Below are 14,305 nucleotides of genomic sequence, written 5' to 3'. Positions count from 1 at the left end.
GTCACATTTACTTCAGTTCATGACAGGGTAAACAGCAAAGAGCTGGCCCTAATCCCAGGTGTCAAATCTGTTCCTGATTAACTACATAAATGTCTTAATCTCTTCGGGTTTGGGTTTCTGTGGATGTAAAAGAAAAGTATACCGGTGGATCGTAAATACAGGTTTCCCTCGCTATCCGAACGTGAGCGTTCCTATGAAACCTTTTGTAAGCCGAAATGGCATAAAACAAAGAAGCAATTCACATTAATTTATATGGGAAATCTATCTCAGCGTTCCCAGACCCAAAAAATAATCTATCCAATCATACCAAATAACACATAAAACCTAAAATAACTCTAACATACAGTATTCTCTGACACAGTTCAAAGCTATGGCGGCTTCATGCTGAGATGCTGAGTGTAGTTCCTTTGGAAGGAGCTTGGCGACACCACTCTCACTGCTTGGGTTGCGCGCTGCCTCTTTAACGGTTTGCCGCAAAACGAATGCTGAACGTTAGTTTCTGCTTTTCGCCTTTTTTCGTAAAAGCAAAAGTTCTCTTCGGATTTCTTTTGGTTAGCGAAGAAAACAGGTACTAGAGTTAAGTCTTTCGTAAAAGCAAGGTGGCGTAAAGCAAACTTTCAAAAAGCGGGGGATACCTGTCTTTCTTTACCTTTGTAATATGTAATCTGAATCAGTGGTCAGCAAAGGTTCGTTTGTTGAATCTGAATCTGGATAGCTGTTTTTCCACTTTGCAGTACATCCATTTCCCTGTTCCTGCCGTGGTGGTGGTTGAGAAAATTGAGGACTGCACCACTCACACCTACAAGTGTGTGATGCTCAAATTCTATTGTCAACTTAGCTAGGGTGTGGTGCCCAGTTGTATGGTCAAACACTATTCTAAATGTTGCTATGAAGTTTCTTACATATTATTAACACTTAAACTGGAGCCCTAGTGGTGCGGTGGTTAAGAGCTACTGGCTGCTAACCAAAAGGTCAACAGTTTGAATCCACCTGTTGGTTTCCAGCTGCTCCTTAGAAACCCTATCAGTTATACTCCGTCCTATAGGGTCACCATGAGTCAGAATTGACTTAACGGTTTGTTTTTTCTTAATTGGTTTAACACTTAAATTAGTTGACCTAAGTAAAGAAGATTACTTCCAATAATGAGAGTGGGCCTTATCCTATCAGTTGAAGGCCTTAAGAACAAAAATGAGGTTACCCAAAGGAGAAGGATTTTGCCTTAAGACTGTAAATAGATATCCTGCTAGAGTTTGAAGCCTATTGCCTGACCTACCAATTTCAGACATAAGACTGCTGGAGTTTCCAGCCTGTCCCTTGACCCGGATTTTGGATGGCTTGCCAGCCCTCACAATTGTATGAGCCAATTACTTTAAAAAAGATAGATAGATGGATAGATGGATGAATGGATGGATACATAGATACCGTTGAGTCAATACTGACTCATGGCGACCTTATATACAACAGAACAAAACATTCCCTGGTCCTGTGTCATCTTCACAATCATCGGCATGTTTGAGTCCATGGTTGCAGCTATTGTGTCAATTCATCTTACCGAGCGTCTCCCTCACCCTCACTGGCCCTCTACTTCACGAAACATGATGTCCTTCTCCAGTGGTTGATTCCGCCAGATGGCACGTCCAAAGCAAGCCAAATCAGACAATGATCTATTGTAATCCATAAGGTTTCCATTGGCTTATTTTTCAAAGTAGATCACAAGGCCTTTCTACCTAATCTGTCCTTAGTCTAGAAGCTTCACTGAAACCTGCCTACCATGAGTCACCTTGCTGGTATTTGAAATACCAGTGGCATAGCTTTCATCATCATAGCAACACACAAGCCACCACAGTATGAGATACTGACAGACTGGTGGTAGGTTGGTAGGTAGATAGGTAGATAGATAGATAGACAGACAGACAGACAGATAGATAGATAGATATTTCTCAGTCTTGCTCATATCCTGCTGCACACAAGGACCTATCTGATATTCTTACCAAATAATCATGATCTTTGCAGCTGGGGCTGGACAGCAGCCATGTTCTAGGTTACAGAGGCTTTTTAGTTGGGACAGAGTGAAGTGGGGAGCTCTGCAATAACTTGGATTTCTAAATTGCATGACAGGGCATCACTAAAGGGATTTGACCAACTTGTGCATGGGCAATGTGAAATTTAAAGTGGCCAATAAACACGGAATGGCACCATCTCGGGGTGCTGGGCCCCTGGGTTTGCATCTCCATGTCTCGAAAATAGCCCTGATTGCTATTGTTTCCTGCCCCCACATAAGAGAGTTGACCTCAGCCTGGCAGTTTCTCGAGATGTAGATACAGCTGTAGGTTACCTTTGCAAGGATCTTCTTGTGATAAATGACCCCCACCATGGTGATGGAAGGCAGAATTTTAATGATGTACAGTTGAGTTTGGTCAGGTTAGAAGTGCTTTCAATTGCAGGACTATAATGACAATGATTTACATTATTTAATGTACTTTATTTCACTTTACATGTATTCACCAATTTAATCTTCATGAAGATTTTGAGGTAAGTGTTTTTATTATCTTTATTTTATGGATGAGGAAACAGAAACTCAAAGAGATTAAGGAATTTCCCCAGGGTTAGAGAGCTGATGTGTGGTGGGGCCTAGATTCAAACTCACATCCCCCTCTCCACCATGGTAGCCAGTCGCGTTGACTAAGACAAAATCAACATAGGAATTTCACTCAAGCACATTCTATTTTTACACTAAGACTCCATGCCACCCAAGAGGGACCATGATCAGATAAACCTTGTGTCTATAATCAGAAGTGACACAATCAGAAGTCAGCCTTTGAGGCTGACTATGAAGACACAGACTTTTCTTCTCTGGCCCTTTCCTGCCTCTAGCTCCTCTTCCAGCACATCCCTTCTCGGCCCCCATATTCATCAAGAACTGGTCACCAGATACCCCTCTCTCTGTGGCTACAGTTTAATTTGTTATGCTTCATTATTCTCTCATACTGACTGGCAGGATCATCCGGAGTCTCTGTCTCCCAGGACTTGGAGGACTAGAGCAGCACGCTGAACTCTCTCAAGATGCTTGGTTAATTCATAATCTTACAATACAGTGTTGGATGCTTTTTCTTTTATGACCACCAGTCCTAGTCACTCCTTCTTGTTCCCAATAGAGTTCCTATTCTTTCCAAACACAATCTGACTAACTTCCTTTTTCTGTATCCACCCTTTCCTACTTAAACAGATAAATGACTTGCCTATCGACATAAGACAGATTTATAATGAATATAAGTGTAAACTGTGACTCCAAAACGGATGTGTGTCAGAGTAGAACTGCACTCCATAGGATTTTCAATGCTGTGACCTTTCAGAATTAGATCACCAGGACTTTCTTCTGAGGAGCCTATGGGTGAACTCAAACCAACCTTTCAGTTAGCAGCTGAGCGGTTAACCATTTTTACCACCTGGGGATTCCTGGTTGACTGCCTGCTAAGACAGAAGATTTAGGCAGGCAGAAGAGTCTCTTAACATAATAACCAAAATATCCAGGATATAATTTTAAAAAATTACACATCACAGCAAGAACCAGAAAAACTACAATTTGGATGAGAAAAGATAATCAACAGATTCCAGTACCAGCCATCATAAAAAATACTTCAACAATAAATTACAATTTCTCTTCAAAAAATTGAAGAGTCTTTGCGGCCCCCAGGACACACTTTTGGCCCGGTGGTGGAGTCGCTCCCGGGGTTCGCAGTTCAGCCAGGGATTGGACAGCCCTATGGGGCAGGGCGGGACTGGGGGCGCGGCACTCTGGAGACGGGGACTGGCGGAGGGGGGCGGTGGACAGGAGAGCTGGTGATGGGGGGCCCCGGGGTTGAGGGGGGGAACAGTGTTGACAGGTCATGGGGTTGTTGACCATTGTCATGGGGCAATGTGTGTGCTGGCTGTTTGATGGGAGACTGTTTGTTCTGTAGACCTGCATCTAAAGTACAGAAAAAAAAAAAATTATCTATGTGAGATCAAACTGACAACAGCAACTCTAAAGGTTTGATAGGAAGCCTAGGGGCCAGTGAGTTGAAGATAATGGTGATGGAATAATTTGGAAAAGGATAGAATAGCAGCACAACTGGAAGAATGTAATCGATGTCTCTGAATTGTACATGTAGAAATTTCTGAAATCGTTTAACTTTGGCTATGTATATTTTCACCAAAAAAAAAAAAAAGTCCTCCATGGTTGAGAAGGGAGAGTGTTGACACGTCGTGGGGTTGTTAACCAATATCATAAAACAATATGTGTACTACTGTTTCATGAGAAACTTATTTGTTCTGTAAACCTTCATCTAAAGTACAATAAAAAATAAAAAAATGAAAAATCTCTACAAAAAAAATAGGAGTATAAAAAATGGAAATTATAGAACTGAAAAATACAATAACCAAGTAGAAACCTATCTAAATGGGTCTAATAGTAGAGTGGAGATCACAGAAGATAAAATTAGTGAACTTGAAGTAAAAAACATAATAATATCATTTACAATTGTTCCAAAGAGAATAAAATGCATAGATATAAATCTAATAAAATATGTACAGAATCTGTATGATGAAAATTACAAAATGCTGATGAAAGAAATCAAAGAAAACCTAAATACTTGGGGAGACATATTGTGTTCATTAATTGAGGAATTCAACATAGTAAAGAAGTCAGTTCTTCTCAAACAGATCTATAGGTTTAACACAATTCCTATCAAAATCTCTGCGAGGTTTTTTGTACACATAAACAAGATAATTCTAAAATTTATATAAAAAGGGAAATGCTCTAGAATAGTCAAAATTTTTGAAAAAGAAGAATTAAGTGGGAGGAATCATTTTTCCTGATGTTAAGTTTCACTGTATAGCTACAGTAATCATGACCATGTGGAACTGGCAGATGGATAGACACGTAGATGAATGGAACAGAACAGAGAACCCAGAAATAGAACCACACAAATATGCTCAATTAACTTTTGATGAAAGAGCAAAAGCAATCCAATGGAAGAGGGCCAGCCTTTTCAATAAATGGCCCTGGAGTAATTGGACATCCATAGTAAAAAAAAAAAAAAAAAAAAGAACCTCCACCTACATCTCACATCTTATACAAAAAATAATTCCGAACAGATTATGGACTTAAATGTAAAACTAAAAAACATAGGGGAAAATCTTCATGATTTAGGATTAGGCAAGGAGTTCTCAGACTTGACACCCAAATGTCAGAAAAATTGATAAATTGGGCCTAAGAACATAAAGAGATAGGTAGGTAGGTAGATGATAGATAAATAGACAGACAGATAGATAGGCAGGAGTAGGTAAGTAGGTAGGTAGATGGAGAGATCTACACATTTACATTCATTGACATATAAATATAAACAGGTAGCCCCCAACTTATGACATATTGAGCTACAATGAACCACACTTACCACCATCTTTTTTTTTTTTTTTTGGTACATCTTATCTTTAGTAATAGAAACCCTGGTGGTGTAGTGATTAAGAGTTCAGCTGCCTAACCAAAAGGTCAGCAGTTCAAATTCACCAGGCTCTACTTGGAAACCCTATGGGGCAGTTCTACCCTGTCCTATAAGGTCGCTATGAGTCAGAATCAACTCAACAACAACGGGTTTGGTTTGGTTTTATCATTAGTCATATGTACTACATACAATGTATCTGTAAGTCTATATGTAATGTTTCCAACCTCCAAAGACAAAGATCAGATTTATAAAGAAATTGATAATAAAAGGCAACAATAATGAAAACTAAAACAAATAAAAAATAAAAAATGAGGTATTCTGCTTATGTCAGAACCAACTCACCATGGAGTCATTGGAACTGAACCACGTCGTAAGTTGGAGACTACCGGTAAATAGGTAGAACACAGGGATATAGTCACAGATTTATAGACTATTTATTTCTATATCTATATCTACATATGTTGTTGTTGTTAGTTGCCGTCGAGTCGATTCCAACTCATAGTGACCCCATGTGTGTAGACTAGAACCTCTGCATAGGGTTTCCAAGGCTGTGTCCTTTCAAAAGCAGATCGCCAGGCCTATCTTCCCAGGTGCCTCTGGGTGGGTTCGAAACACCAACCTCTTGGCTAGTAGTCACATGTTTAACTGTTTTTGTCACCCAGGGACATATCTACATATAGATATATGTACAAATCAGAACTTCATATCAATAGTCCAATTCCAATCCAACACCACAAAATTCATTCTAGTTTTTTCTCTTTCCATCTATAACTCCTCTGACAGTGAGAAACGTGGCTCCCATTATCTTTAATATAGTTACTTATTTGATCTTCTTATATGTAACAGATCTCCCACTGCCACCACCATCAACGCACACACCCTCCCCACCATTCACAGACTCGGACCTCTCCCTCCCTGCTACACACTCGCGCACACACACACACATGTACACAGGTACCCTTCTCATCCTGTTCAGGCTTCAACACCCCATGCTGGGATACTGCAACTCCTCACCTCCTACCCGGTATGAACACCTACCTTACTTTAGCCCCATTTAATAGCTTTTGGACTGAATAGTTCAGGAAGGGAAGAGAAGAAGAGAAAGAGAGAAAGGAAAAGATCACGTTTGAATTATCATTGTAACCTAAGCACTGAGTATGTAGTATCTGATGTTAGCTGAGTTAGTGTAAGCCCAATGGGTGCAAAGGCCTTGTTTGATCCATTGCTGTATCCTAAGTGCCCAAGACAATGACTGGCACACCGTAACTGTTTAATGAATATTTGTTAAATGAGTGAATGAGTCAGTAGGTTCACAACAGCCTCACATAATAAATATGTGTAGAATTTTGGCCATATGGCAATTTTCAAATTTTTCAAAAATTTCTGTAATTTTTTAGGGTGTTCCATAAATATATGTGAATCCACAACTAGGACACAGTTGACTTACTATTGACTTTTCACCCGAGCTAAACCATAAGCAAAGAAAGATGAAATATTTCCTTCCAAGTTGACTTCAAATTTTGCAGGGTCAGGAAATACCGTCCTTTCTAACTCCCACAAAACATAACAGCAATTAGGGGTGTGTTTCTAATTATCAAAGTGGATAAGAGAAGACAACTACCCCAGACAAAAATAAGTGTCAACAAAATATAATGCACATGTCAGCCAAAATGGAAGTTAATTTCCCATCAGAAACAGTGGCAAGAAAAAATAAACAATTGATGACTGAAGGACCAAGTAGGAAAAATAATTGTTCCAGAGCTATTCTCTACCTATATGTGGAAAACAGTGTCAAAGTAAAAGCATAAAAGGCCTCAAAAGCATCAAAATCTGCCTTGGCATAATAACCCAAAACCATGACATCAAATTTTTATTCTGTAGTGGACTGATGAGCTTTACCTTCTAAGGATGGAAGTGAAGAATGACTCATTCACAATTTAAAAATATAATAATGAACCCTGACATTACTCCACCCAGACCCATTTCTCAGATAACCACCAACCTGAGGGCAACTACCCACCTACAGAAGTAAACCCAGCAAAGTTACTTACTAATTAGGAAAAATCACCCAATTACACTAACTTGCTGAGGCTGGCAAGCCATGTTTTACTCTATGTAGGCAGAATTTCATCCAGAACACCCCTGAGTGTTGTCTATAAAAAGGCAAACAAAACAGCTGAAACGAGAAGACACTCCATTCTGACCGTCACGAATACAACACTACAACGTGCTTGCCCTGACACCATGTCTCTTCGGCTTTCCGGCGGGTCCAGGAGGCCCTCTCCCCGAACCGCCACAGGATCACTCAGGCTCTCCAGTGGGGGAGCCAGCTTTGGGGCTGGAAATGCTTGTGGCATACCTGGAATTGGAAGTGGCTTCTCTTGTGCCTTTGGTGGCAGCTCATCGGGAGGAAATGTAGGAGGAAGCAATTCCTGCGCTGGCTTCACTGTGAATGAGAGGGGCCTGCTTTCTGGCAATGAGAAGGTGACCATGCAGAACCTCAATGACCGCCTGGCGTCCTACCTGGACAATGTTCATGCTCTGGAGGAGGCAAACGCAGACCTAGAGCAGAAGATCAAGGGGTGGTATGAGAAATTTGGCCCTGGTTCCTGCCGTGGTCTCGATCATGACTATAGTAGATATTTCCCGATAATGGAAGATCTTAAAAATCAGGTAAGAGTTGATACTCCACAATCATTTTTATGTACTTTTATTTCTAAATATACTCTTCCTTTTTTCGCTTTCTTCACTCAATTCTAAAAACATATAATATCCTTACTTGTGATTTTTTTTTTAAGGAAATTTCTATTTAGCCTTAGGAATAAGCATTATGTAGATTCGGTTAGTTAAACTAGTTGCTGAGTCAATTTGACCCGACCACCTGTGTGTCAGAGTAGAACTGTGCTCCATAGAGTTTTCAATGGCTGATTTTTCTACAGTACATTGCCAGGGCTTTCTTCCAAGGTGCCTCTGGGTAGACTCGAACCTCCAACCTTTCAGTTAACGGCCAAGCATGTTAACCATTTGCACCACCCAGAGACTCCCTCGGTTGGTTAACATCATGATAAAAATGCCACTGATTATCTAGTAACTATATTAGTTTTTACGGTTTCCATTTTCTGACTTTAAAAAAAAAAAAAAAAAAACTTGATTTTGTACTGGTTGTGAGAAATTGCCTTTAAAAGTCGAATTTCTTGTTTCTAGATCATCACTTCCACCACCAGCAATGCTAATGCTGTTCTACAGATTGACAATGCCAGGCTGACAGCTGATGATTTCAGATTCAAGTAAGTAGACTCACAGAATGAAAAGAATTCACGGTGATTAATGCAAAGCATTAAGTTGAATTTGTTGTGTGATCTGTCCTTTAACTATTACCAACTCTTACCCTAAAACTTGGATTTAAAATAAACAGAACGTTATTACTTTTTTATACTTGGCTATTAAATAAAAAGTGTGAACTGCTATAAAACCATTGCCCAATACCCTGGTTCTTTTTCTGTCAAAGAAATCCCTCGATAGTTAAAAAAAGATAACTATGCAATAAACTTTGAAAATGTCTCTTGTAGCTAAATCAGTCACTTCAAAATTCTGGAACTTTAGCATTTGATCATTTATTTATTTATTTTATTGGTGACTATTTCTCCAATCACGTAATAAATTGGAAAATCATTAACACTCTTTGAGGTATGAAAACGAGCTGACTCTTCATCAGAGTGTAGAGGCTGATGTCAATGGGTTGCGCAGAGTTCTGGATGAAATAACCCTGTGCAGAACAGACCTGGAGATTCAGTATGAAACCCTGAGTGAGGAGATGACTTATCTCAAAAAGAACCATAAAGAGGTAAGAGACGACAAGCTACATTTTGCTAGCCTCCTCCAGACACTATCTGACAGAAGATAATGAACTTGACCTCTTAAATATGAAGTTGGTGCTAAAGACCCATTGTCTGACAGGCACGAGGGCTGAGTTGTCTTTAGAGGCGGGGAAGTATTTGAACCGATTCGCCTATGCTCTCTTATCAAGTTTCCCACGGGAAAAAAAGAAATCATGTTTTCCAATCAGGGTTATAAGAGTAGTGTTAGACTATGTAATTATAGCTAAGTTAAAATGCCCTCTTAGGAGATTACATCGAATTAGATAAAATAAATACACTTTAAGGACATCCTAAGAAAACTAGATGTGAATCCCTACATAATAGTGGCAGATTTAAAACACAGAAACATTTACTTCATATACATATTAAGTACGTATATTTACCATTAATGCACATTCTTAATAGATATGGCTATAAAAATAGACTGAATTAAACTGTTATACCAGAATTTATACTTCCAGATAAATAATATACTTCCAAAGCGGTCACCCTTAGAAGCTAGATTCATAATCAGATCACGTAGCTACTGCTCCAGTCACATCTTTGAACTACTGTTTTATAAAAGAGAAAACATCTTTATTCTTTGAAAATTAATTTGTAATGTTGAAACAGCCAAAAGACTTCCACAGTCAAGCCAAATGCTTAAAGCAGGAGACCAAGCTAGAATGCTACTTGATGACTCACAAGGCTGTCTGGAAAATATAACTTCTTGAAGAACAACACTTCTATGGATGTACAGGTTCAAGTACAGCCCTGGCCTATGGTAGTTACTCAATAAATTTTTGATGAATTGAGTGCAATTGACATTTTTAATGCCTCCCAGACAAACTCACATGCACCTTTTTTTTATCTTTATTTTTCTGCTTGAACTGAGAAGGTTTCACTAAATCCGCAGAAATAAAAAACATTTCTGGAGATAGAGAAGGTATAGGCACCATCAGGGAGGAAAGAATACTAGAATCGCCTGAAGAGTTTGATGCAAGGAGGAAAGAGAGGGGCTCAGTTACCGTCATTAGGATCAATCCAGGGTGTGGGTGAGGAGGAGGGTTTCTGAAGCACAGACATAAGCTGATCCATGCTGTTTCGGTGTATAGTCTTAGCAGTGATGGTTGCCATTTACACTCTTAGAAGTGACTCGTTGCAACCCAACAGCATACACCTCAGATAGAAGAATGAGTAGACTTTCACAAATAGATTCCATCTTCTACGGAATAATCATAATCATAATAATTAGCATTTATTTAGCATTCATATGCCAGGCAATATTGGTAGGTCTTATTATTAGTTCTTTCACAACCCAGAGGAGTTTTTATTATCCGCAATTTTTCAGATAAGAAAATTGAGACTGAAATAGGTTAAGCAACTTCCCCAAGTTCACACAGCTACTCCAAGGCAGAACCAGAATTCACACACATTTGTCTGACTCCAAAGTCTATCATGACACTATAATGCTCCTGATACACAGCTGAGATTCTTTAGAAGATGATGTTCTTCCCTGGGAATGAGAAGGTAGACTATGAAAATACATATAATATGTAGATATTATGTATTTATATTTATTAGTAATTATTTCAACTGCTTGGAATTATTCAAAATAACTCAGCCCTTCGACAGTGTTCCTGTTGCCTGTGTTCAGGATGTAGTTGAGTTGAGAACCCATCAAAACTAGTCCCAAAGGGGAAGGAAAACCAGTCCACAAAAGTGGAGATAGGCTACAAATGAATAGAATAATAGAATGGAGAACAACTCGTTTTACGTATTCTAAGGATTTTCATTTGGCGAGAGAGTCCCTGGGTAGCACAAATGGTTGAGTACTTGACTACTGGCTGAAAGGTTGGTGGTTCGAACCCACCCAAAGGTGCCTCAGAAGACAGGCCTGGCGATCTGCTTCCAAAAGGTCACAGCCTTGAAAACCCTACGGAGCAGTTCTACTCTGCACTTATGGAGTCGCCATGAGTCAGAATCAACTTGATGGCAACTAACAACATTTGTAAAAAATGCTAAGAACTTTTCTGGGTAGGAGAACTAAAACCCGTGGCTAGGAGCTACAGGAGCAAGAGTTTGGCTCCCTGTAAGGAAGAGCTCTGTAACAAAACTCTTCAAGAATGAAACAGGCTATTTTCTTACGTAGTGAGTTCACCATCATTGAAAGTTATGTCACTGGCCAGGGAATATATAATACAGAGGGAGGGAGGCGGGTCTCTTCACAGCTTGGGAAGTGGAACCAGATAAACTCTAAGAATCTTTCCAAAGCTAAGCTTCTAGACTCTCCATGAGATTCCTGCATAGCTAAGATGAACGCTTTTTTGCACCTAGGAAATGAAAGTTCTGCAGTGCGCTGCTGGAGGCAACGTGAACGTGGAGATGAACGCAGCCCCGGGGGTGGACCTCACGGTCCTGCTGAACAACATGCGAGCTGAGTATGAAGACCTTGCAGAGCAGAACCGCAGGGATGCTGAAGCCTGGTTCAACGAAAAGGTAAATGTAGTCCAGAAAACAATGCCTCTCCAGTTTTGGTGATGTCCACAAAACTAACATTTGCTGTCTTGCTTATATCATTTCAGAGTGCTTCACTGCAACAGCAAATCTCTGAGGATGCTGGGGCCACAACCTCAGCCAGAAATGAGCTGACCGAACTGAAGCGCACTCTTCAAACACTGGAAATTGAACTTCAGTCTCTCTTAGCCACGGTATGAAAAGGATAATTTCTTATCATCTCCTAGGTTGTCGTTTTAAATATGTGACAGTTGATTTTACATTTTTTGAAAAATATGTCCATATATATTTTTATGTAATTAACTTAAAACATATGGAAAGAATAAGATTTCACATATAAAGCTAAAACAGCAAGGTCGATGTCCTTAGATGTATTCTTCCAAAAAGAAAGATTTGCTCTTTTTTTTTTATTACGATGAAAAATACACTACAAAACATACACCAATTCAACAATTTCTATAATTCCGTGAATTGATTACATTCTTCAAGTTGTGCAACCATTCTCAGTATCTTTTTTCCAAATTATTCCACCATCATAAACATAAACTCAATGCCCCTTACCCCCTGCCTCCCACCCCTGATAACCACCAATAAGATTAATAACCACTAATTTGCTCATTTTTAAGCAGGGTCACAGGGTTGTCTTAACTATATGTTAACGTGAAATCCAAAGCAATTATAGACAAACTTAACAAGAGGAGAAACGCATGCCAAACCAAATCTCTGCATTTCTGTAGATCCATCTCAGGTTCTCTTTATTTTTTCCTAACAGAAACACTCCCTGGAGTGCTCCTTGACGGAGACGGAAGGCAACTACTGTGCGCAGCTCGCACAGATCCAGGCTCAGATCGGGGCCCTGGAAGAGCAGCTGCATCAGGTCAGAACAGAGACTGAAGGCCAGAAACTCGAGTACGAGCAGCTCCTCGACATCAAGGTCCACCTGGAGAAAGAGATCGAGACCTACTGTCTCCTAATAGGTGGAGATGATGGGTAGGTGAAAAAATTTAAAGGGAAGATGCCATATACGGGAAACTGCTTGAAACTTAGATCTCTGGAAAGTGAATGTGAGCTCATGTGACCACATTCATGAATGCTAAATATTGAACACAATACAGCCAAGATACAAATTAGGACCACCTTACAAAACCAAAACGTGACAAGTCCAGTGTTCATGGTATGAAAATTTATATCACCTCTTGATGCTAAAACAGAGTGGTTTCAACTGTGTAACTCACTAAATATATTCTTACCAAAGAGCTCGTGAAAATGTAACAGTGAATCTAGAATCTAAGGTGTTCTCTCTAAATCACTCTCTTTTATGATGCTTCCAATAATATATATTCACAGGGCTTGCAAGTCTGGAGGTTTTAAGTCTAAAGATTACGGTTCTGGAAATGTGGGAAATCAAGTGAAAGGTAATTAAAATGAAATTCCATTTTTACGCTATACTACTTCATTTTCAATGTAATTCCTGATTGTTTTTATAGAACTATGACTTAGGAAGAATAGAAACAATAAAGATTTGTAGAAGTCAGTGTGCTAGATGTCTAACTTCAGTGATGTAGATGTGTGCTATTTTTAAACAAAGCAACATGCCAACATGTTTTTAGCTAAGCAAGAAATCAAAACTCACGAATAATCATTCTAAGTATTTGTGCTTACTGCACAATTATAAATATTAAATATAAAATAATAAACTCCTATTATTCCTTTCATTGATACAATTTCTTATTCATCTTTTTACAACCCTCTAAAATCTCCTTTGAAATTTTAATTTTTAGATCCAGCCAAAGCCATAGTGGTTAAGAAAGTTCTTGAGGAGGTCGACCAACGCAGCAAAATCCTTACCACCAGACTCCACTCCCTGGAAGAGAAATCTCAGAACAATTAATTTGAGACACAACAGGGGGCATACTCCACATGCCCACAAAGAAGAGAAGGCATTATAGATCCGTCTGGGAAAACGAGCAAGTCTAGAAAAAGGTCTATCCTATTGTCTTTCTGTTACTGAAATATAATCTCTATCTGGGCAATCAATAGCAGTATCTCCCCATTCATCCGAAAGAACATCACATACAAATATGATGACTCATTTGATTACCCTACAGAAATCTGTTGTCATTTCTCTGTATTCAGTAAACCTTCTTCCTTCAGCAAGTTATCACTGGTGGTGGTGTCTTATCTTTAAGATGTACGTGTCTGTAGTACAAATATATGAACACCTAACAGCTGGGACAGCTGTCTATCCACAAGGGGAAAAAATGAAATTCAACTCCTTCTGCCACAATCAATCTATTTCAAGTGTACTAAAGATCTAAATGTGAAAGGCAAATTTTTCTTCTAGGAAATAAAAAATTTTCTAAATAAGATAGAAAAGGACAAATCATTAAGGAAAAGAGTGATAAATTTGAGTATGGTAAAATTAAAGTGTTTCTGTTTTAAAGGCAC

The 14,305-nt window shown here is 39.2% G+C and overlaps 1 protein-coding gene across 1 annotated transcript; it reads left to right on the top strand.

Moving 5' to 3' along the window:
- Positions 1-7,673: 7,673 nt before the first annotated feature.
- LOC101343779 (keratin, type I cytoskeletal 25) lies at positions 7,674-14,018 on the top strand. Its single transcript, XM_004378082.1, has 8 exons — positions 7,674-8,156; positions 8,688-8,770; positions 9,171-9,327; positions 11,678-11,839; positions 11,926-12,051; positions 12,630-12,847; positions 13,205-13,272; positions 13,639-14,018. Exons 1-8 carry the CDS (start codon positions 7,728-7,730, stop codon positions 13,746-13,748), a joined length of 1,353 nt encoding a protein of 450 aa, XP_004378139.1. The 5' UTR covers positions 7,674-7,727; the 3' UTR covers positions 13,749-14,018.
- Positions 14,019-14,305: the final 287 nt, after the last annotated feature.

This window comes from Trichechus manatus, unplaced genomic scaffold (genome assembly GCF_000243295.1).
Source record: "Trichechus manatus latirostris isolate Lorelei unplaced genomic scaffold, TriManLat1.0 scaffold00054, whole genome shotgun sequence".
Taxonomy (NCBI): domain Eukaryota; kingdom Metazoa; phylum Chordata; class Mammalia; order Sirenia; family Trichechidae; genus Trichechus; species Trichechus manatus.
Note: the sequence above shows the minus strand (reverse complement) of the source record. Positions and strands in the feature narration are given on the sequence as shown.

What these genes read in the sequence shown, in the direction of transcription:
- LOC101343779 (XM_004378082.1), top strand. Translation starts at nt 7,728, where the DNA reads ATGTCTCTTCGGCTTTCCGGCGGGTCCAGGAGGCCCTCTCCCCGAACC. An exon ending in TGGAAGATCTTAAAAATCAG is followed by an intron (nt 8,157 to 8,687) that starts GTAAGAGTTGAT and finishes TCTTGTTTCTAG; the next exon opens with ATCATCACTTCCACCACCAG. An exon ending in TGTGGGAAATCAAGTGAAAG is followed by an intron (nt 13,273 to 13,638) that starts GTAATTAAAATG and finishes TTTAATTTTTAG; the next exon opens with ATCCAGCCAAAGCCATAGTG.